General features: G+C 36.3%; 1 protein-coding gene across 2 annotated transcripts in view; it reads right to left on the bottom strand.

Moving 5' to 3' along the window:
- The window catches only part of SYT14 (synaptotagmin XIV), a 59,864-nt gene that overhangs the window by 12,687 nt on the left and 21,485 nt on the right, over positions 1 to 25,692 (bottom strand). For both annotated transcript variants that reach the window (XM_009330170.1, XM_009330171.1), the window contains exons 3-4: positions 10,895 to 11,163; positions 8,642 to 9,091 (exon numbers count right to left, since the gene is read on the bottom strand). In XM_009330170.1, coding sequence (XP_009328445.1) covers positions 8,642 to 9,091; positions 10,895 to 11,163 — 719 coding nt within the window. The remainder of the gene's footprint in view (positions 1 to 8,641; positions 9,092 to 10,894; positions 11,164 to 25,692) is intronic.

The raw sequence follows: 25,692 nt of genomic DNA, 5'->3' as shown, positions 1-25,692 counted from the left end.
TCAAACTGGGAAAAGAGAAAAAGATTCAGTGATCAGATGGTAAGCATAATTTAGGAGTAGTCAATCTATCGACCAGTATTTGATTGCATAAGCATTCATGCAATTATTTTTCACAATGAACAAATCTGTAACATTAAAGGTATGTTTATAATGCATTTGTCAGTTAAACTATTTGCGATTAACAGTTCACCCAGCCCTAATTTAATCTGCTAGTGGTACCCCTTTTGATTTGTTCAGGTCATGTTTAATCTCATGATCTGAGGATCACCCAGGTGTTTGCAGTTGCAAGGGATCTGCTTCAGTTCTTAGAGCTATCATACACATCACAAGGAAGGGCAAGAGGTGGAGATAAGCTGGATTCTCCTGGGGCCAGCTGACAGCTGACTAAGCCCAACAGAAAGACAGGAGCTGTGAAAGATGCAGCTCATGGTCAGACAATATGAGGGCCAAGCCTGGCAAGAGGCTAACATACTAAGACTAAAAGGATCCCTTGCTAAAGGCACCCTATGAACAGAAATGTTTATCTGATACCAAATACAGGCTGCTTGAATATACAAAAGAAGTGATGACCCGGATATCCTCAAGTCTGAAATGAAGAATGCTAATGAAGAACACTTATGTTATACTGCAAAGCACAGAAGAAGAATCACCCAGTAAGCAAACCAAAAACTAAAAGATCCACAAAAGTGTAAGTTATAAATTTGCAGACTAGGTAACTTCATCTGTTTGTGCAACATCCCTGATTAGGATTTCCCCCAGTGGAAATAAATTGGAGGAAAACACTGCACGTGCTTTTGCTGAAGGGTGCTCAAACCTGCAAACAGAACTGTTTCTGTCTTTCTCCTTTTTCTTGTTTCCTTGAAGGACAGTATCAAAAGTGAGAAGATGTTTGTGTGTACACATACATGCAAACAAGAAAGAATTCAAATTATAAGAAAATAAAATAGTTGGAAAACTCAGTATCTCTAAGGGAAACAGAAATTTCACTTGGATTCATAAGTTAAAGAATATATCTCCACTGAAAATGTTGCTTGAGGAAGATTTAAGCAGCAGCTTGTAGTCTTCAAAAGTGGAAATTTCATACTAGTGACAACCTTGATAAGCTTTACTTGTAACTCCTACAAAGCCACTTCTGGGAAATTTACAGTATGTTTTCATAGTATGATTATCTTCCTTACTTTACTGCTCTTTGAAATTGCAATCCAGGTTGGGAGATCATACTTATGCCGCAGAGAATGATAGTCTGAGAATGCCACAGATACCCGATGAAATTCTCATTTTTCTAACTTTATGTATTGATGAGCTTTTTTTTTTCCATTTTATTTTTTTAAAGATGATCAAAACTAGACATACGATTCTAGACAGTATGTTTGTCACTGATGGACTGGCTTTCTGAGGAAATAAGAGTATTGCTCAAGAGGATTACTTTGATTTAATCTAGAACAGTCATTCACAGCCTGTCATTTGACTGAGGGCATTTTAGAGACTGAAAAGCATCATCACACACTCAAAATAGTAATACCATGTCTGAAACACAGTTTCCACTATTTGCTGACCCAAATATCAAAGACTGTGGGGATCAAACTGAGTAAATAACTTTTTTCAAGCAACTCACTGATTAAAGGCAAAAGATACCAGTTTTTAATTGTTATTTTACTCAGTGCACAGATATTAAGATAGAGAGACAACAAACAATCTTTATTCTGGATACGTGACCAACTGAGGATTTTTACAAATAGATGAAAATCTTTACATTGCTGACTTCAAAGAATTCTCCCAATTTATGACAGTTCTGGTCAACTTCATGAAAGTTCTGGTTTTGCTAATGTGTTGAAGAAAGCCCTGGTGTTATGCTGGCATTTTTTTTCAAACCTTTAAATACCTGAAGACCAGGTGGACTTCGTTAACTCTGCCATGGCAGTGGCATGTACAATCAGAATGCTTTGACTGTCCACATTGGTCAGCATATCCCAGAAATGGTATGTAAGTACCACTTTGATAGCATTTTTATTAGCTCTATTATCCATGACTGTCAGCAATAACTGGAATCAAATTATTCTTCTTGTATCTTAGAAAAAAGTCCAGCAGTAAAGGCTAGAAATGCGAACTAAATGAGAAATGTGGTGGATGTACAAGACTCAACTAAAGGCTCTCAAAACCTCATAAGAATTCAGACGCTTGTTTCCAGAGAATTAGGATTTTTCATTTGGAAAAGCTTTATACTCTTTAAATTACTGATAGAACAGGAATCACAACCCTAGCTAGCCTAGACATGGCAGAATGACACACTTTGATTGCTGCTTTGTGGAAAGCTTCCTGAACTGATCTTGGACTTGATTTTCAATGGACAAACAGCAGCAATATGGCCGATGCCTACGATGGTATAAGGCAGACCATTCTGATGACAAAGATCCTTCTCTTGATCACAGTGGAGATAGCGAATAACCCATGAAAGGGCTGAAGTACTGAATTTAGTTATAGAGTTTAAAGTAACTTGCAAGGACTATTGCCTCTTACTCTGAATTCATTCAAATAACTGGGTACAAATTTCTGTACGGGTTGAGGAAACATTCTAGCATTTCTGGATAGCTCACTCGAGAGGCTTGCTCAGTCTGTGACAGAAATAACCGTATCACCCTCCATGACAGTAGTCAATTATCAAAACCAAGCAGCATATGTTGAAACTGGTCAACCATTTTGCTCCTGAGATGACAGAATGGCTGCAGTCACCTGAGACAAATTGTGATTGTAAAAAAAAAATTCTTGAAAACTATCTAAAAGCGTTCTACAAAGTATCAAGGTTATTCTATACGGGACTGAAACAGTCTCACAGTCTCAATGCCTAGTCCAGTGCTTCTTGGATGAATAGACTAATTATATGCCAAAATTTGCCATGAATGATTAGACATATTTACATAAGAAAAAATCAGGAACAAATAGCACTGATTTGGAAAGCCAATTAATTTTTAACTGTGGCAACTGAACTTATCTAGTGGGAGGTCCTTCTCATCTGGTCAGATTCTATTTAACTTCTTGAAACTTGCATCTGTCAGAACAGTGCAGACGCGCCACTGTCTTTAGAGCACAGTAGCCACAGTTGTCTTTGGGTTCTCCCCCCTCCCCATATCCTGATGAAGACCTGAGCAGAGAGAGCCATGGGTTACCGCTTATCTTCTCAGCTGCCAGGAGGAGTGCTCAGGGAACACCACACAAAGGCAGACAAGTTGAGGCAGCCATGAGAAGACAACGGCTGCTGCTTGCCAATACTGCCATGAAATCTTGCACAACCAGCCAAACACAGGGAGTCCACTTCATTTGCCAAGTACTGTCAAGCTCTCCTGCAGCCTCAGTAACATGATCACCATTTTCCAATCACCTAATAATTTTCTTCAAAGAAATCACAAGAGTCATCTTTCTTATTGTGTCAAAGGACTAATTCTGATCTTCCATGTTTTACACCACTAACTCAAATGAATTCAGCAAGCTATTCCTGAGATAAGAATGTGCTCAGTTTTTAAAGATAATTGCCCCTTACTTTGATGGACATAATTTTTACAAGCTAACTGAAAGCATTTATGCACCATCACATAGGAACCGATCCTTTAGGTAGACTTCTAGTCAAATAAAAGACTATGAGTAAAATCTTTGAGTCTTTTTTTTTTCCCTCTAGACAAGTCTTAGTCTTTTTTTCATTAGCTGTTTTAAAGTATTGTACTGGTAGCTACTATTTAGTAAAGATACGTTTATACGTATAAATTTTAGTATTTAGCCTTCCAAATATGATCCTGAATAGACTATGCCATAAGAACACAGTAGTAAAGTCACCAATAGGCCTAAAACATTAGGATTTCCACAAAACCTGACAGCTCGACTCTATAATGGCCAAGAATTCACAAGAAAGAAATGCCACTCTGAAAGCTTTTTTCTGAGTTTATAAACCGATAAACATCCATTAGAAAGAATACTGAAGATATGCCACACAAAGGGCAACATGGAACAAATGCCTTAAACGCAATGCATAAACCAATGTATACTAGATGATTAATCATTGTCCTCAAAGTGGACGTGCGTGTGCAAGAGCAAGCATTTTTATACACTGCATGCATAAATGCCTTCACTCAAAAAAACTATAATTAAAATAATTTTCAGACACTCTGGATATTTGACCTGGTTTCGGAAGGGATAGAGTTAATTTCCTTCCTAGTAGCTGGTACAGTGCTGTGGTTTGGATTTAGGGTGAGAACAATGTTGATAACGGCACCCATGTTTTAGTTGTTGCTAGGTAATGCTTACACTAGCCAAGGACTTTTCAGTTTTCCATGCTCTACCGACTGAGAAGGCTGGAGGCGCACAAGAAGCTGGGAGGGGGCACAGCCAGGACAGCTGACCCCAACTGGCCAAAGGGACATTCCATACCATGGGACGTCATGCTCAGTACAGAAACTGGGGGAAAGCTGGCTGGGGGGGGCCGCTGCTCGGGGACTGGCTGGGCATAGGTCGGTGGGTGGTGAGCAATTGTACTGTGCATCACTTGCTTTGTGTATTATCATCATTATTATTACATTATTATTATTATTTTATTTCAATTATTAAGCTGTTTTTATCTCAACCCACAAGTTTTTTTCACTTGTGCTCTTCCAATTCTCTCCCCCATCCCACCGGGGGGGGGAGTGAGCAAGCGGCTGTGTGGTGCTCAGTTGCCGACTGAGGTTAAACCACCACAATATTTATAGTAAACACAGACAAAATAATCCTTTAAGCACATATGAATGTCTACACCATCCATTCTTTGCTATATGGATCACACCTGGGAGTTCAGTATGTTAGAAATGGAGAATGTTATAGAAAGAAAGAAAAATAAATTTAATTCTCCACAGCAAACATCTTGTTATTGACAATACATAATGAACAATTACTAGATTTGCTTAGCAGGAAGAGGCGTGTTTCGGTCATCGAAACTGTACTTTCAAAATCAATCAAAAAAATCTAAAACATCATTGTTTATTGTTATTCTACACCAAAAAGCAACCTATGGGATGGTGAAGAGGATTACACTTGTTTTTTTTATCTTTTCCAAACAGATTTCACTCAATAAACTGCTTATATGTTTTTATAATCACATCATACTGGAGGCTGTTGTTCACTGTCAGGAAAATTTCTTTGCTTGAGAAGAACGAAGAGCAACTAAAAACAGGTCCACAGGGATTGCTTGAAGAGTAATAAACAACATCACAATGGATTCTAAACTCCAAGGCGGGTGAACAAAAATTTGTCTACCACTGTAGAACAAAAGGAAAATTTCTCTAAAAGGATCAACAAAGGTCTTCCTAAGCAAACTATACTCAGACAAAACCACAATGTACAGCCCTGCTATTAACTTTTGATGCAATGGCCACTTTCTACCAAATTTGAAAGGGACACTCTCAGATCACAGTGACAACCGCACTCTGGCTAGCCCATATTGCTTTCTGTTGCTTCTTCCTCACTCAAACATACACTGAACTTGGAAGGAAGGCTGTGATAAACAAGGAGGCTGAGGATACTGTGTGAGGAGGAATTCCCTGGTATGTGAGAGAACTGCAGCAACTCAGGACTGTTAAAGACAAACGGCAATAGGACTTGTGGATAATAGCTGCTAATGCAAGATGTAATATGCAACGTAGGAAGGAGAGGAGCAGGGTGAAAAGTTGGGTGAGAAAGATCGTCTGTGAATATATTTGTAAATTTGAAGCCATGTGTAGCTTTGAAATCAGTTTAAGGAACATACTAGTATCATGTACTCACCACGACACATACTTATCCACATTTTAGGGATAACCAGAGAGTTGCAGGCCCGCTCATGTGAGCGTGCCACTATGTTTCAAAGGCACTGATCTTGCTGGTCTACCTTTGACCAGATTCCATTGCAAATAGCTTTAAGGTATGCCTGAAAAAATACTAAACTTCACAGGATAGGAACTGTTCTTATACAATCAGAAGGCAGATGGTTAGCTAATAAAATAGATAAATATAATATCAGGCACAGAAAGAAGCAAATAAAACACATTTCTGCAGAAGAGATTAGCATAGATGTTTCAATGGATTAGGAAGTTTCAGTGACAGAAGGTATATTTAATATATAAAATCCATATAATGAGAAGCAGTGGAAAAAATAGGGCAACTGTCATGTGTCCAAGAAATATCTTCTAAAAAAGCTGTCAAATATAAACACTTCACAGCCACAAAACACTCTGCAACTGTACAAGGCAAATTTAATTCAGAATTTACAATGTACCTCATCATGGATTTTATAATTACAAAAACCCCTGAACAGCTGGATGCCTCCAAATTGAAACAACACTTACCTTCTCCTGTTAAATAACTCCTGCCTAGCATTTATGATTAGTTGGACATAAAGATTGTTGTTGGTTTATTCTAGCAAAAGGACAGTTGAGAAGGAACATGACCAATGCGTATAAATAGACCCAGAGGCAAACACCTGAGAAGGGTAAGAACTAATTAAGCTCAAGGACCACGCTGGCATAAGAACAAATGGTTATAAATTGGTCATGAAGAAATTCAAGTTGGAAATGAAACGCCCTGATGTTTTCAGATGAAAATTCACAAATTTGTGATCAGGATGACCTGGCTGTCTGCAATAACAAGGGCCTGAACTCAAGTGACCCAGGATGCCGCCCCCTTCCAGTCATACATGCTAAAATCACAATAAATTTTAACACTCTTGCAAAATAACTATATGTTAAATTCTGAATAGATCTAGTCACTGAAAAAATATGATATAGGCTATTAATAATAATAGAAAAATACCTATAATCTCAGATGTGAATGAATTTTCAAAGTTTTAAAAACTGATTTGCCTAGTTCCAAAAAAAAATGGACCCTCATTCAAGCTATTAAGACTATGAAGGTTCCTTTCCAGCAACAGGTAGGGCTAAGATAAATCTGCCTAAACCCCATTACAGCAAGAAACTTTGGAAGATACTTTCACTTCCTACCAATATTCCTTATTCTTGTTCCCTCCCCTGAAAAAATAAGGAGGAGAGTTAAATGCAGATATGGCATGCCTTACCACCGCAGAAAACAAATAATATTCTTATCTTTGATGTCTTCTGGAATTTGCTTTTATTCTCCCTGCCACAAAAGCTCAAGAAAATAATACAGAAGAATAACCAATGCACATATGGGATATACCAATCAATCAAAAGCCTGGCCCGTTCATTGGCCTTTTTCACTGACTTTGGTAAATTTTAAACCAGAACCTATTGAAAACACACACAAATTTAGCAAGTACATTTAGAATATTCAATGTTTTGCTTCATGGGGTACTTTTTTCCTAGCTGTGAAACGAGCAAACTCTGCATTAGGGAAGTTCACCGTAGGTTAAGTGAACCGCTTCATCTTTGGAATAAGGAATTGTAAAAAAGCTGTTCTACTGTCAGTTGATCCTCCATCAGATCCAAGTTCTAGTCTCAGCTTTTACTAATTCTAATTAATATATTTTTAGTCACTAAATGCCATGGCATTTTATTTTGAGTGTCTTTTATAATACTCATGTTCAACAGAAATGCCATTTCAATTGATCCAAACTTTTTTTGAAAATGCAGAACAAATTAACTGCATTGTTTCACCTGAAAAAATCTTTTCCTTTCCTATCCTTCTCATCCTCTTTTTCCTTTATTGACAGTTTAAAAAAACCACAAAACACATACAATGTCCAAATAAGGATGCCCTTGCTAAATCACCTTCTCTTTCTCCCAAAAATCCATTATTTAGCACATATGCAGCTCTTAAGCAGTGAACATTAAAGCAATCCTAGTCTAGGAAGCCCTGACCACATCACCACAAACATTCTCTTTCTGGACAAAAGCATACTTAAAAACTTACAAAAAAGAAAAAGGAGATACTGATCACTGCCTGTACAGTGATCTCCTGTGTTTTTTGATAGTGATACCTAAGTTTACCCTTAATTACTGTTGCTTTGCTTTATTAAAAATATTAAAGGTAAATTAATTTGGGGGACAAAAAACTTTGTTCGTCAGATAGGTAGGGATTTTTTTCAGCAAACAAAAATCCTTTTCAGTTTGAACTACTTTTCACACTATTTTTCACTTCAGACTGAACCGGAAATCAATTATTTACAAGATTCTAAGCTGAAGTTATTAAGAATGTCTTTGTACGCTCGAAATTCCTCTTTCCTATCTTTCCTTCTTGAAAGGAAAATACCTATTGCAACCAAGATTTAATTGCAACAGATGGAGGGCACTTGCTAGTATAGCTTTTTTTTCCCCCTCCCCTTTTTTTTTTTAATTGAAATGCTGCGGGTAGGAGAGTAAAGATTATACTATTAAATACATATATATGTATTTGCATGTATACATATATACATATATTCACCAGTATATCCCTATTTATAGAATGGAAATTTCTAAGTAATTAAAAGGAAAAATATGGGAAGCTTTTGCAGGTGGAAAGTGAATGTCCTTACAGAAGCTCTAAGGAAATTATCATTGTGCTAATATGCTCCTATGACTTGAAAAAAAAGCGAGTGGATGTGATGACTGTATAAATATACACACTATTCTTACAAAATTCAGGACACTGTATATCACTGCATTCTTATTCTGCCTCATTTAATACTCACAGACAGACTGTAAGAAGGTTCCAGTATCACTGGCATTGACATCTTCCCTTGAAGATTCAATTTTGTTAAGTAAAAAATCTTTTCTCCCACAATCCTCTCTTTTTTCATGCGACGTACGCTGTACAGTCTAAAGCGAACTGCATAATTCCCAATCATCTCAGACTCAACGTGATTAAATTTGAATGTCTCTGTGAAGACAGGGCACGGTCCCCGCTGGATGCTGGTTTTTGCTCTCTGCTTCTTTATAGGGAGAAGAACTAGGTGTACTTGCCACGAGCTTCCACCTGTCCTGCTGTATGTGGGAATGTCTGTGACAGCTGTCACTGTCACCAAAAGCTTCTGTTCCTGTGAGTCATAGTCAAAACTCACATCCAGTGTGCCATATTTAGCTACTGGCTCAGGATCAAAAGGTTTAGGAAGCTGTGAAGATGATCCTCGAGCTGACATATCCTGAAGAAGAAGAAGAAAAAAAGCTTTTTATTTATTTATTTATTTATTGTATTCTATTATTAAATCTAGCATGGAAATATATGGCTTTCTCTACACAATATGAAGTGACTATGATCTTTTTGTTCATTTCATAAACAAGGTAATTAAACACCGAAAGCCTGAGGAGATGGCTGACCAGCAGCCAAGAAAAAATCTAAAGACTTTACCTGGCCAATACTGCCAAAAGCCAGGATCCAATCAGGCAAAGCTCAGATTACATTAGGCTGTATTTATGATCTCTTCTTCCATGCCCCACATGTTAAAATCCATACATATTTGTTGCAAGATACAACTACCTTATTTCTGTGCGAGTATACACACATCTTGAAGTTAACATATTATAGTCCTTTAACAGCTGGGCTAGTGATTGAGGGCACGGTGAGACGCCAGCAAAGAATACAGGAATTAGAACACCTACTTGCAGATGCAGCTCTTGTTGCAGTCCACAAGGGTTCTATAAACGTGCCAAAAATTATCATGGCTTTATTAATGTAATTTTACTAGAACTGTGTAAGACGCATCTGTTCTGAACACACTTTCTCAACTTTCTGTAAATGGCATCAGTCCTAAAACTGTCTTTTAAACTTAATTTTAAAATTGTTTATTGTCAATTCAGATTTTGAACAAAATATTGCCTTTTGGCAAAATAAAGCCTTTTGGATTAAAAAATGTTACGTTCTTATTTTAAACTGGTTGCTACATAGCTATGGGAATTCATTCCTCTGAAAGCTTCATTGTTCAAGTTGTTGAGTGGCTATAAAAAAAGTTGGCAGTGTTCTCATTTCTTATTGGGTACGTTTACATTAATGACTGATGTGACACAAAGCGGGAAGAACTAGGACTAGATTTGCTGCAATCTGTTAGGGTTCAAGGACCATGTACACACTATGTCTTTACCAGCAATGAAGTTCATACAGACTGTGGTCCTAGCTGATCATCAGGTACGTACAGACAGCTAGCTACTGGAGAACCTTGCATTCACATAGCAGGTGGGCCTTCCAGATGTTGCACCAACACCCCAGGTATGCAACACCAACTTACCAAGAGGTCTGCTAAGACAGAAGCAGCTGCTGGCACATCAGGAGTGCTCCCTAATATGCACTTCAAAACTTCAGGTAGAGATAAAAGACAAATTGGAACCAAAAAGAGCCTCTTCTGCACATGACATCACTAATGTAGACTTATCCATAGATGTCAGTGCAGTAACTAGTTGTTAAAGACATTATAAGGAAATACATGTCAGAAAAGATTATTTCTTCACAGTAAAAAATAAATAGATATCATTACAGTTTATAGCAGAAAAAAAAGGAAAATTAAAGGGAACAAATCTCTATACTACCATCAACAATTAAAAAAACCTCTTTGTAATAATTTTTTTTTCATAAAAGACACTTTACATTATGGGGTGTTCAGTTTGAAAAGTGTAAACAGATTTTTATTTTTTTTTATTTGAGCTGTTTGAAAAATTATGTAGAAGAAAAAGAATTTTGACTACAGCCCTTACAGTGTGATGAAGTTTTCTGACTTGTTTAAAAAAAAATTCACTCTGACTGGGAGCTTGTTTGAAAGTTAAGATGCCATAAAGATAACTTTAAAGAACAATCTGAAATTCTATTGTAATATTTTCTGACAAACTAACTTTTTTTTTATGAATGAGCTGCAATATTAGTGTTCCTATGCCTGTACATGGATCTTTAGAAAAAAAAAATCTCTCAAAAGGTTGCACTGCATGACGCTTCAGAACACTCAACTGTTTCCATTTACCTCTGGACTAAGGACAGCTGTGCTATCACTTGGTACATCCTCTTCGTATCCTTTGTTATGAAAGCTTTCTATTTCGTGTCCTGGGCTTCCCTCACTTGGGCACTTGTAGGAACATCTTGGACTGTTGCTACACTGGGAAAATTCACATTTACTGTCTCCGACTTCAGAAGGCGTACATGAAAGATGAGGAGAACCACTATCATCCTGGTATGGAGGCGGCTGCAGTTCATCTAGCGGAGGTGTTCTTCTCATCCTCTGAATGCAGTTCGCTGAGAATAAGTGAAAATTTTTTACTTACTTTCTGGTTATTTACTGTTGAAACAGTTCTGTGGAAAATGGTAAGTCCAAATATCTGGATAGAGTATTTAAGATCTACAAATATCTTTTTTTACTTTACATTTTAAATTAGATAACAAATACTACTGAAAAATATTTGTTTAAAAACGGAGACAAATGATCTCTCAGATGAAAGAGATGTGGGAAAAAGCAAAGTATTAAATATATAGTCACAATGGACTGTGTAAACCGTATATAAATAAATATAGCACAAATATGACATGACAAAAATTCTAGGCTTGAATTTCAGGGATGCTTACCTTGCAAAAACCTTTGGATATCTTAAGTCAGATTCCGTGCAGGTGGAATGCAGACCAATTAAGGAAACAAAATGCACTCCCTAAAGCCATCATATCAAACTTCTGATTACCTCCCATGCTGTTGCTCACCCAGGGAGATATTAAATTAAACTCTGAAGACAAATAAGGTACTAATAAAGGCAGACACAAGCCTTTTCACACAAGTGAACTCTGATCAGCGGTGAATTTAACTAGGGAAGCAGTGTCTCAGATTCTTTGTTACTTGTTAAGGACAGCTAAAGGGTACGTACCCAGTGTCTAGAAGTTAGACACCAGGTCCAGTCACTAAAGACAGTGGAAGAAGGACCATGACCAATCTTGTGCTTGGGATGAATACTTGATGCTGACCATCTTTGCTTCTCACTTACACTAGCTAGCTAGACAGAAATGTGGTTATACATCTCCTCAGAAAATAAACCCACGGTGCATGGCTATGGATACAGAAAGTTGATTCAAAATAATCACATTTCAATTTTCGATCTCATCTTTTACTATGCAGCATTACACAGTTGACTGGAGTTGGGAAAAGACAGCAAGATGTGCAGTAGCTGAAATGAAAGGAATACTAAGGATAGGTATCCAAACCTGTATCACACTTTGTTTACATCTTCTGTAGAGGTTTTAATGAAGATTTCGATGCCCCTCACATGTAGAATTAACTTACACACAAAAATTTCAAAGCAGCAATGTTTTCTGGTGTCAGACATACCATTTTCACTCACAGAAAAAATCGACCCTACCAAACAAGGAAGTTAATGAAAGCATTAACATTAGAACAAGATAAGATTTGATTTCAGATTCATCTAAGAAAGAAACTGATCTTTCCCACATGACAAAGGTATTACATTTTAGTTTCATCATCCAATTTTAGTATACAGGATTGCCCTGCCTGTGTCCTAAATTCTCACATCAACCTTTTAACTGCTTCAGAGGTAATTACCAGTTGTTCAACATATCACATAAACAGAGCACGCGTAAGAGTTATCCTTTATGGAACAAGGCTGAAAACACAGTAATGTGTCTCTCTTGGGAAACAAACAGTCTCTGCAAAAGACTCCCTTTTGTTCTCCTTTCCTTTGGAAGTCTGGGCTGTATCTGACTGCGGCATGCAGGAACATTTCACAGCTTCTGGCATTTGATGTAAGCCCAAACCACCGTGGTTTTGGTGCACACCGTCCATGGGAAGCAAACCCAGACACTTTGGCTAGAAGGGAGCCCATACGCATTGCAGATCCCCAAAGCTGGGCAACTGAGGGACAGGGATAGGACAGCTCATTACGGAGCATATCTACTGCACAGATAGGCAGAAGCCTCAAAGATAACTGGGGAATGCAGGGCTCTTCTCTCTTTCACTGGGCTCCTAATGGAACTCCTCTTAGCTTTCGCTAAGGCAAATGAGTAATTAAAACCACACCAAGCACTCCTACCAGATGATACCACTGCCAGGAATCCTCTCTTCTCTGATAAACCCGTAAGAGCCAGCCTACCATTCAGAGTGATTCCAAGTTACTCTTACAGCACTCACGCAAAAGGTCTTCTGCTGTTAGCAAGCCCAGTGCCACTAAGTCTTGAAACTCCAGTGCCACAGGGCTAAAAAGGAAAATAGAGCAGGCAGGGAATCCTATGCTCAAAACATAGTCATACACATAAAACCTTATAAATGAAACAGAGTTAAGCGGGACAGTCAGAATGTTGAAATCGACATGCAGGAACAGTGAGAAAGCTTTATTTGCAAAACATGGAGAGATCTGGGAAAGCTTTTTTTTTTTTTATATTAGATAACTTGTGCCCGTGAAACTAGATAGACATAATTTTAGAATCTAAACTGATATTTTAATCATAATAAAATAATAATAAGTATCCTTTAACTCTCTATACCATGAAAACAGGACTTCCTTTCTGCAATTTATATAATTGAATACTCTAGCAAATTTACAGCATCAACATTTCTGCTCATTGTTGCTAAAAGGCAACAAACAGCATTAAATGAGACAGTAACCACCATGTCGCTATGACTTAATTTCTTTTTTTTCACTTTTAGTCTAGTCTGCAAAGATTTTTTAACTCCCAGCTTTTCCACAAGCTAAAGAAATGAAAGCGTGTCTGGGTAACTATCAACACCATTATTGTCTTACATGAGTAAATAAATGACTGTGTGACTCACTTTTTTCACTTTGATGAACTCCATTATATGTCCCTATGGGAAAACTGCACAGGCTGTGTGACAGAAAAGGTACTTTTAATGTAGGCAGGGAAGAAGTGAAGAAATGAAGAAAAGAAAATTCTTATTAACCAGCTGTGATTCAAAAATCTCAGAAAAAGCTGAAACACTGGGGCAGGTTTTAACTACTTATTTCTGAAAGTTTAGTTTACCAAACAGAAATAGCATATAAATTCTTAAAACAAATATTTGGGTTTAAAAATCTAAGGACACCTCTGTCTAAACAGGCATAAACGGTTTATGAACAAAAGGTTTCTCTACATAAAAAGATATCAAAGTTTTCAAATGAATTTTTAAAGTGAAAATGTCTCATTTTAAACTAATTTCCCCCTTCCCGCGGTAAATGATGCAATGAAGTGATGATTTCATGTTACAGCTTTCTGAAAATACTGCAAATTTAAATTACGTGAAGACCTTCTAATGACTGACGATATCAGAGACAAATGATGTCACAGACAGAAGTGAACACAGCAACACTGACTATCTGATACTGGGTATTTTCCTTAAAAATTACACAGAAGTAACAACAAACTTCAACAATCAGTCAACAGCATTTTGCATATGCATCAAAGCTTAAAATAAAAACCAAACAAAACAAAACACTGCTAATGCATGCTGGCCTATCACTGATTGTATTGGAAAAAAACATTTGGAGCTGAAAGGAAAGCATGTTCTGAAGTGCTTGCATATTTACATATAGAACCACTGTCTATAACATACCTTGTACCTTTCATTTAAGGTGTAAACTTAGACACTGTTACACTTGTGCATGCTTGTATACTGTGACAAAGCCAAAGAATACCTTCCGAAGACCACTGAATGTGGCTAATAACATCTGCTAGAGAGTTACTCTTAACAAGCAAATGGTTACAGTGAAAATTTAAAATGAACTGTTGCATCATTTCTACGCAAATTTCCCAAGAAACTTCTGCTCTCAAACCAGACAGACAATAAATTTTGCCAATCCCCCCAATGAAACTAATCATATTAAATTACCATACCATTTTGGACAAGACAGGGCGAAAAACAAGCCAACATGTATCTCAAACCTGGAAGAAAGGAATAGTCACAGGGAAACCAAATCGAGTTTAGCCTGAGGTTCCTACCAGCCAGAAAATGCCAGAACAGAGGAAAGACAAAAAGAAAGTTGTAACAGGATGAAGATCCCACATCCAGTTTTCCAGCCAATATATATGTGAAATAACTTTGCATTCTCATAACGTGAGTGAAACTAAGTTGTTTAGTAATAAATACTTAGTAAACTCTAAATTGAGAATACAGTGTATTGCTGTGAATAGGCAGATTTGAATGATCAATCTTTTAAGGGTTAACTGCTTTAATTAAAATTTTCATCCATCGTTACTGGGCTGGGAAAACACTCATATAGTGGTAACAGTAAAGTCCTTGCTCAACAGCTGAAGAAACCAGAACTATAAGCAAACTACCTGACAAACACAAGCAGATTAGCATTTTGCTGGTAGACTCAGAAATTACAGCATGTAAACTGTCATTAGCACATTTAAGTCAGAAGTAAATAAATACCTTCTTTTTAGTACTTTGTTAAACAATGAAGGTTAGCCTGTTTTCCTAAGTCCCTGTACAGGGGACTGACTGAAAGCCAAGGGGCGATGACACATATTCTTGCCATCAACCTCAAGGGACTGTCAGTAAAACCTGACACAGCAACCATGGTCAAAATGAGTATTCCGGGAACAGGCAATTGAAACTATGAGAAAATACACAAACTTTTTCAGCCATTTTTCCAAGTGGAATCACAGTTTAAAGATACATTAACTTACTATAAGAAATGCTTTTTCTTTAGGTTTTCAGTTACTATTTGAACTTTCTGCTCCCAATGCTCCTCATTTCTCCTCTCTGTCCTGGTCCCTTGTGGACCACGCTAGGCTGTACAGCATTTCACCATGACGCTGGTGATGTTCCTTTCCATGTTTATAACATTTAGACTTTGCTATCTTAATTAATTTTCCCAAAGGTTGTCAGCGGCAGCACAAACCTAGTTTCTTTAGCCCATATTTCCTGAGTAATTCCAAGAACATGCATCTCTTAACATATGGAAAAAGAAACTATCCTTGTGGTTTTAATTCCCCTGTCTCATAAGCAGTAATTAACTACACTTTTGCAACTTGGAGTTTCTCATATATATTACTTCCTTAAATATTCATACTATTGTGGGTGGCAGCATTACTGCAAAACTTCTTTGGGAATCTGTTTCCAGGTCCTTTAAAACAAATAATCACTACATAAATTAACAATTTTTGCAAGTCATATTTTGTAATTATCAGAATATCTTCATACTCAAACAGTACATTTTCTTCCTCTAATATACCTCCACATACACTGTGCTTCATAATTATTTATTTTTTTAATCTAATGTAAATTTCAAGTTTTCAAGCCTTCAAGGGGTTCTATGTAAATGTTAAGACAATTTAAATAAAACATAAAATGAAACACATGTTTAAAAATTAAAGAAACCTTTCTTATTTTGAATGGTTAAATACCCTTAGAGATTTCTGATATGCAGCACAGACAGTCCAAATAGAATTTTCATGTTTGAACTTTTCTACCATCCAAAATGTTACATTGACTGAATTACCCCACATTACGAGGAGTATAAAATATAAACATTAAATATTGAATGAAACCTCGGGGCTCTCCTTCCTTTAAAATGAAAAGCTTACATGCATCTCTGTGACGAAAAAAAACATATTATTTCACAATAAACCAAATTATCTCGGCATTATTCTATTTCTTTTCCAAAAGAGTTATGGCATGAGCCTTGCTTAATGAAAAAAGGGGAATATAGGAGCGGTATGGACAATAGAAAAAAACTCTTTTATCAGCTTTCTTATTGGATTTGCCACATTTTAGACTTTTATTCACAGCTGAATTATCTTCTACATTAAGCAATTCACCAGTAAACAAGAAGAGTAATCATATCTGGGGTTTTTTTTTGCCAGTAAAAAATAGTTCTCCTTTGTTTCCTTTTTTCCTATTTAGAAAATTCCATACACTATGAGCTTAATCCCAGACCCGCAGAAATCAAAACGGCGTTGCTGCCATTTACATCTGATGCCACATGAAGTTCTTAGCACTGCATTTTCCTCACCTTCTAGGGCTAATTTTACAGGTCATTCACGTAATAAATAGGTTCTCTTTTGTTTTTTAAGAAAACTAATCCAATATTATTGAATTATCTTTATGTCCAGTTCTTAAAGCTTCTATTTTCTTCCTCAGGAAAGGTCTAAGACCAATTGAAGTTACTGATACTCGCATAGTAATTTATTTTTTTTATTTCTCTGTTTACATCATGAGCCTGCAGAACGGCAGCTTGGTTTTCTTTGCTGACAAAAGAAATTCGCTCTTTTCTGCACTTATTAGAGCACTTCTGATTTGTAAAAATTTATCATTCTGTTTTACAAAGCAATACAGAAAAGCATTGCACTGGTGAAAAATTCCAAGCTTTCTCGTTCCAAAATTAGCCCAAATTAGAACATTTAAACTACAAATACATTATTAAAGCATTATAGTGAACTAACTGTCAAAGACGTTCTTTTGTTTCCTTCCCAAATATTTTGGTCGTCTTTCAATGAAAATTATACATTAGCATCTCTTGAATTCATTTTCTTTCAATTTAAGTATCATTCCCTGATTCCTTATACAGTATTTCTATTAATGTGAATAGGAAGGAGTTCTGCTACCTGGTTCTGTATTTATGCTTTCCAGCTGTCCAAAATACATCTAAGTACTGCTTAAACCTATTGGTTCAACATTTTAACCTCTTACTGATGCAAATAGCGATAAATCAAGCTTTCCAGAACATTTTTTTTTTTTTAACTTTTAAAAGGAGACTTCAAAAACTTTTCTTTTCTGAGACTACACCCAGCTCTAAAGCTTTTTGGAAGCAGTGATCTTTAAGAAGTGAAATTGTAGAATTGTTTGCCTTCCCCTCCATAACTATATTCCCTTAGGTAAAGCATTTGTACTAAGTATGTTCATTCAACTTCTTAGGTAGAAAAACTTATTTTCTGTTCCATTTAGATGCTGGTTTCAGTTTTACTGTTTTTATAAGCAGCCAGCTTTGCTTCACACTACTTTTCAGATCACTACGTTGGTTAACTTCATAAATGAACAGGTATTCCTTTGCACCTCTGTTCACTGTTAATTTTTTCCAAGTTATCAAAATTGTTAGAAAAACATCACTTCCAAAAAGATAACAAGTTAAATGAATAAATAGAATCTTCCTCCCCACCCCCACCCCCCTTTTAAAATACACTAGAAGTCCTGCTTGCTGAAGATGATTGACAACCAGCTTTGAAATCTTAAGTGTGTCTTGGTGACAAGGAAATGCCTTTTATCATCTCTGTGAAAATTCACCCAAATTTGGCTATCTCACCAGCATTTACGGACGTTTAACAGAAATTCAGGGCTTAACAGCTAAAAGCTTCAAAAACTCCACCCGCTGTAAACCACCTCAGGTCCGTGAGAATCCCCATTTCTGACCAGTGTGTGCATACTAGCATCCCTTCATACCTCTGCACCCTAGCAGCTGGATGTGGACTTAGAAAATATTTTCCTGTCATTGCTATACTTCATTTGAGTACAATTTTCACTTTAAATTATAGTTTAAATTCCAGTCCAGGTTAATACTACTACAGCTGCAGTATTAAACACAGGAGTCGAGCAGCAGGATAAAGTGTAAAGTATTGTAACAGACAGCTAATATTCCTGTAATGTTCTTGTTCTCATTCTATTTGGTCTCAAATGAGGAAAGAAAGCGTGATTAGAAAGCAAGATTAATGTGCTATGTGTATCATTTTCTTGAACATTTTAATGTTTTTGCAGCTCATTTCAGGCACGTTCATTTTTTATTTGACCAAAAAAAAGGAATACAAAGTTTTCTAAGCGATACAGAAACTCCCTCTAAGATCTCAATAATTATTCATTTGATGATATAAACAAGATCCATTCAGCAGTATATACTGCACTTAAATGTGTTCCTTAATTAGCAGAATTCCATCATTCTTTTTTCTATACTTCTATTTTAAATAAGATAAAACTACTTCCTTTATTGAGAACTCTTTCTGCAACTTGAAATGCAATTACTTCACGGTTTCTTAAAAACAGCTTCACCTTGGAAGCTACATTTTGTAATTTTTTTCAAAAAGTTGTGTGAAGTTCCCTAGTATTTTAGCTCTCTATTTATTACTACCCTAACTGGTGAAAATGAACCAGGAAAGATATTTTCCATCAAGAACTGCTTCCAGAATAGGAACACAAAGATTGCTTTGATTCCTTTGCCTTATTTTCATAGCAATTTTGAGGGCAAAGGATACTCTGTTGGAGTGAGTCACTAACACAGAGCAGCACTACAATGATTCTGCAAGAACCATTTCAGTAGGGCATGAGTTAAATTTTCTGCCTATCTACTTAAGACATCTATACGATCCCAATTTGGGTATCTCGTAACTGTTAACATATATAAGTGAAATATATATTATGGTGGATAATACTACTACTATAATAATAGAAGTTAACGTGTTTGCCATTTTACAGATGAAGAAGTAAAGTACAGGTTTAAATAAGAGGTAATAAAGATTGCTGTGAATCTAGCTCAGAAGTGCTCATAATCACAGAAAGCTTCCAATGAAGTGTGGAACTGAAACCAAGTCTTTTAAGACTAGTACCCTAGCCGTTTCTTCCGGGTTTTATTTTTTTTATTTTTACTTCGAGCCTTGTAAATTATTATTAATCTAAAATTCACCTGAATTGTGTACCACCACCAACATGGAAACCTCCAAGCCACTAGCTTCTTAAGAGATATACCCCCACAGAATTTTCCATTATCATCAGCTCTGTAGTGGAAGAGAAGGAAGAGAAAACAAAAAATACATTAGGGTGGGGGAAAAAGTAAAGGGAAGAAGGAAAAAAAAAAGAGGCAGAAGGAGAAAGTAGGTGCAATGATTCAGAAAGTAGGTGCAATGATTCAGAAAAAAGTGATAGGTTGTTGGTAAATAAACAAAGGAAAGAAATAAAGGGAGAGAAGTTTAGTAGATCTGTATAGAAAATGAGAAAAAGAGCAAAGAGAGGAATAAAGAACAGACAAGATGCAAACAGGAATGAAAAATTACAAACAGCTAAAATAATGGAGCAAAAATGACAGAGGAAGAAAGGTGAAGGAATGGGGAAAATAAAACAACACATGACATGCAAAAAAGTGGTTCAGATCTGAGAAAAAAGCAATGTCAACAGAGCAAAGAGATAAAAGAGAAATCAGTGATGCCTGATGGGTGGGAATACCCGTATTTGTAGGTGAAAATCTGCACAACCTAGAGAATACAGCTAGTTACATTCCAGGAGAGGCAAGACGCTTCCCAGAATAAGCATTGATTTTTATATTTATAATTTAGATTTATTATTATTTTTCCTTTTGAGTGGGAAGACAGTGGTTATTATTTATTCAGATCCTGAGATTCCAAAGGACCTTGATTTCTCTTATCTATTCAGGCGCTTTTTCCCTTTCTTTCCTTGATACACTGGCCCAGTGACTTGCTTTAGTAAAACGGACTGTATTTCCTGCAGTATATTAGAGTATTCCTGTAAAAAGGATTCTAGAAAATTCAGATTTTTTTGCTTTTGAAACACCTCTCATACCAAATAAAGAGCAGCTAGAACCCAGAAAAATCAAGGACGATCTCAGTTTACAGGAGTACCTAATAGGTCAACAATAGAAGAGAATTGCCTATATATGCTCAAGAACTCCTCTAAAACCTTTCAGATACTAGTGCCTGTAGAAAGTATGCTTAGGAATAATGGCACTAGTACCACTGTTGGGGCCAACTGTCCAGAAAAAGAAAGGCAAAACAGACACTGTGAAATCACAGGAAATGGATATGCTTCAAAACCGAGGTATCTTTCCCTCACACACCCAGTAAGAGGGCTACAAATTCACAGAAAAGGCGGATTAAGCAGCAGGGAGCATGTCAGCCTGTTCCACTCACTCCAGCAAGGCCTCAGACATGTTTCTCCGGGCATAAAGAAACACAATTACTCAAAACTAAATTTCTTGCACTTCTTTGAGGCACTTCTGAGACCTCCCACTGTCACAGACGAGCTGCTTTACTAGGCTTATATGTAATATATGATGTAGTTGTTGCTGTATTTCCATAGTTGTCGTATCATTCACCAAACAGGTAATTTTCTGCATTTTGACAGAATATGAGTCTGGCTGGTGAAGATATTTTCATTCAGCCATAGCACCAGTCATAAGAGCTATTCAAGAACTTATGAGGATCAGAGAACAGCGGCCAAGCTGCGTATTGCATACAGAGGGCCCATAAGGTCTACAGAATGATGCTTCAGCCCTCAACAAACAGCAGGAGAGGAACCGTTCTTCCCTGTCATCCACCCAAAGAAACAATAGCGCTGAACAATCAAGGGTCAGAGTGCAGCATATCATTCTCAAGCCATTTAACTTCCCAAAACACTAACTGGTAAATTGTGTTGTCATGAACATGGTGTTATACCTACAACGTTAAACTTATTAGCCGTTGTGACAGAGTCAAAACATGCATATCCACCAAAATTTGTTTCTCACGGACCTTTCCTATACTACCAAAAATTTATATACCTAATGTGAAATTACTGTTTGATGCTGCTTGTTGAATAAGAGACTTAAAGGTGGTGCACAGCAGTTAATTAGTAATCAAAGTCTGACAGCCACAGCTGCAAAATGTTGGTATGATAATTTCAAAATTGAAAATTATTTATTTCACTCTACATGAAATTAGTGTACACTCATTAGAAAGTCAGTGATTATCTTGAAAAGTACTACTGGAACATTTCAGTAGCTTTGCTACAACATCAGAAAGTATACGACATATGTCTCCAGACCTATTACCATCCCACCCTTTCTCATAATTTGATGTCAGCAAAGTTTTTAGATCTTAACGTTACAATTAAAAACATACTCAGCAGAATGATGTTGAATGTGGTTCATAACCAGAATGCTAATTTTTTCAAATCTCAGCATTAAGAGTTTAAACTATTTTATTAATAAACTACTTTATTAAGCTATATATATAAACCCGATATATAACTGATATATGTGCACGTTGCCACAAAGGAAATTCTGATTAAATTTAAGGAAAAAACTTTGAAATCAGAGTGGCTACTGACTGGAAGAGGTTACCCAGAGAGGCTGTGTAATCAACAGTCTTCAAGGTTTTAAAAGCTCTCCTGGCTAGGGCCCTGAGCAACCTGGTCTAACTTTGAAGTTAGCTCTCTTTCAATCAGGAGATCAGACTAGATGACCTCCACAGGTTCTTTTCAACCTATTAGTCACTGATTCTACAATATATATTGAAAAACTCAATTCTATACTATAATAATCAAGGATGGGGGATCACTTCAAAGACAGGTATCTCAAATATCTATAAAGCTCCTTCTATAATACAGCAGTTTAACAATTCACAGGCAAGTATAGCTGCCAGTTACATTGCTGCATCCTGTATTAAATACATATACCTACCAGCACAGTACTTTAATTGTTAAAAACAAATGCAAAAACCCAACAACCCTCCCCTCCAAACCACCATCACCAAAAAAAAAAACCCCAACCCCCAAACCCAACCCCAAAGAAACAAATAATAAAAGGAGCAAAAGAGATTCAGAATACTTTGTTAACTGGTGACGTTCTACTGCAGTATACCTTGCACCTGACTAGTTTTAGACAATGTAGCATCACTGAAATCTTTACTTTGACAAAATGAACATGCCAAGATAGAGACTTTTAAGTTAAAAGCGTCCTAACAATAGTTTACACACACACACAAACACATGTATATAAACCCATATATACATACACACACACCCCCCACGGTCACGTATCAGTAACAGGAACAATTTAAGGTTTATGAAATATTAAATATAATTAAGATTACACTGAGGAAGTAATACCCATTACAAAATGCTGATGTTAGACAGCAAATATTGACCTTTATAATTTATCAAGTGAAAAAGCCTTAATTTGTTTGTTATTCAAACTTTAACAATAAGTATGATAGCTTAGATGGCAGAAGGAAAAAAAAAACCCTACAGCATTTGCTATCAGTTTGCATTAACATTTTGACCAGTCAACAATCCAGCAGTGATGAAATGTGCAGTTTGATTCAAAGTAAGACAAGGCTATTTAAATAACTCAAAATAAGAAATGGGTATTGAAACATTAGAATTTTGATAAGCGATCACAGCTGCACTAGAATTAGTTTCTATAGCAACAGAGGAAATAATGTGGAGAATTGCACTGCAATACAAGATGGATTCCTTACAAACACTGCTGTTCAAATAGAAAACTTTAAAATTATTCACTGTGTTAAAATATTTCTATTAAAATGGTTATTCAAATATCCTATACCTTGTACTTCACACATTGTTCTACTTTCGTTCTCCAGGATTCAATTCTAGTCCATCCATTCAAGTTTCATATTACATTTTCACACTTTCCCCCATTGCTTACCTTCCTATTTTAAAATTAATTAAAGTGACTTATTCTGAAAAATACTGTACCTTGGATCTCAAACTAATCTGCATTTTCAATCTTTTTTTTATTATCCCTACACAGAAGCACTCATTACATCTTTTTGTCCAGCAGTGCACTTGTAAAACATAAGAGAATGCTTTGCACATGCTATTCATAAGAAGCTGCATCACAGCCATGAGAATTAACATCACTATGGAACTTCTGAAACTTGTAGTCATGTAAGACTTGCACTAGCTTTTATCAGTGTGCGCTCTCATGTCCTAAGCATGATTAAGAAACCATAGCAAATCTATTAGTATTCATGGACCGAATACCCATAAGATGGTAAGATAAAAGCCTTTCAGTTGAGCACGTCTTTAGATTTCAAATGTTGCTCGTTTCTAACACTAAGAATTATTGTTTCATTGCATCGTCTCTGATTCTAGCTATTTTTGGCAACTAATTAAAAGCATATGCCTGAACCTTTTATGTATTTTGCCCTTGTAATGAGACCTATTACTCTGGCTTATTCTATCCTTTTGAGTTCCAAAGTATCTTTCGAGTTACCATGGATACAAGTGATATGCTTTCTCCTACAACTGCTTTGTGTGCCTTATCAAATACCAGAAAACTGACACAGTAGGAATCTGAGCCATCTATACAGGATGAATACCTAACCCCTTGTAAGTGTTCCTCTCCCCCCCCCCCAAAAAAAAAAAAAAAATTGAGGTATGCCATATACTAACATTTGTAATGAAATAAACGAGCAGGTTCTTTTCTATCTGAAATCTAGTACTTTTGCTCACGGAAAATAAAATGAAAAAAGGTGCAGACATAAAACAATTTAATGTGATCAACCCTGAAACAGTGTTAAAATTAAAAAGGGAGTACATAATTCTGAGTTTGCTATTTATTATGAATTGACAGACTTTAAGTGTTTCTATATCAATCTACCCACTGAAGATGTAAAACGCAGCAAATTTCAAGCAAGCATTTCAGAAAGGAGTTGCAGAAACACTGTATGCAACTCCAAGATTACGTATAAACTAGAGTAAATAAAACTCCCTTAAACAGAAATTGTTAGGCCTCTTTATGCCAATTTATTATGGGCATTTTCAAATGCAAATTGCATTCCAACAAGCTGAGAATAATTTGTACTAATCAGTGAAGAAGAGGGCAGTTAGTAAACTGATTTTCCCATTATGTTTCTGTATTCTGACCTCTTCTTAAAAACAAAAGACTCTCTCCCACTCAGCCAGCAAAATTTACACAGGATTCAAAAGCCAAGTGCTGATACTAACATAATCTGAATTAATGTGTGAGAAGTAAGGGAGAATAACCAGAAGGAGAAATAAATTGTTGTAATATGAACTCGATAAAGACTCATTCAGAACTGTCTCCCAACTTTCAATGCATTAAATCATTGGAAAGACATCAGCTACATAAATGAGTGCCACAAAGGCAACTAAAAGCTAGAGAGCCAGAGAAGAATGGGTAGGCAAATGCTGCTCTTGGCCCTTTTCCTCGGTTATCTACACTTTTCTAAGTATTAAAGCAAAACACTCGACAAAAACCTTAACCTGACTTGTTCATAACCACAAGCTCAGCCTTGCTTTAAAACACAGAGATTTTGAAGCATAATATCTGAGCCAGAGACACTGAAGCATAAAAACCAGACTCTTACCCTTGTTTGTATTAAAATTATGAAATAACTGTATCGTGCTGATAAGTTTTCCACACGCACATATGAACTAAAGGTATATTAAATATTTTCAGTTTTCTAACAGTACCACTGTAGGTTAGACTTACATTTACGTGGATTTCATAACATGCATTTCTCTTAACTTTTAAATATAACTTTGAACTGTCTCAGGTTATGATACTTTCTTTTGGGGATGAAAAAAATCCACATAATGTTTTTACTATGAACAATCAACTAGAATTAAATCTCACTTCTTTTATTTCCCTGAAAATTTCTTTTAAAAGTAACTGAAAGCTAGAGAAAAATGAAAAGGAACTCAAAATTGACTGCTGCATTGTGGTATTTATGGCAAGTCATCTGTATTACCAAAATGTTACTAGTTCTGTGGTTTAATGTTGAAACCACTCACAAAAAAAAATGAGCATCTGGAACAGTGGAGATATTTACACAATGGCTCTGTACTACTGCCATTACATTCACCGTTACACATGCTATCATTTCTCCTCTGTATAATATTCTCCTGGATTATCTGCACTGTGCCCAAAAGCACGCAAGAGATCCCCCATCCCTCTCTGAGTAGAACTAAAGTACAAACTAGTATTTTTTTTAAGAAATAACCACCACTGTTACCATCCTTCATAAAAAGGGTTCTTAAGTTCTTCCTTTGCAGAATCTCAAAGTTGTCTGGAAATTGCCATTGTT

This window comes from Pygoscelis adeliae, unplaced genomic scaffold, assembly GCF_000699105.1.
Source record: "Pygoscelis adeliae isolate BGI_AS28 unplaced genomic scaffold, ASM69910v1 Scaffold308, whole genome shotgun sequence".
NCBI lineage: Eukaryota > Metazoa > Chordata > Aves > Sphenisciformes > Spheniscidae > Pygoscelis > Pygoscelis adeliae.
This window is presented reverse-complemented; position numbering and strand designations above follow the sequence as displayed.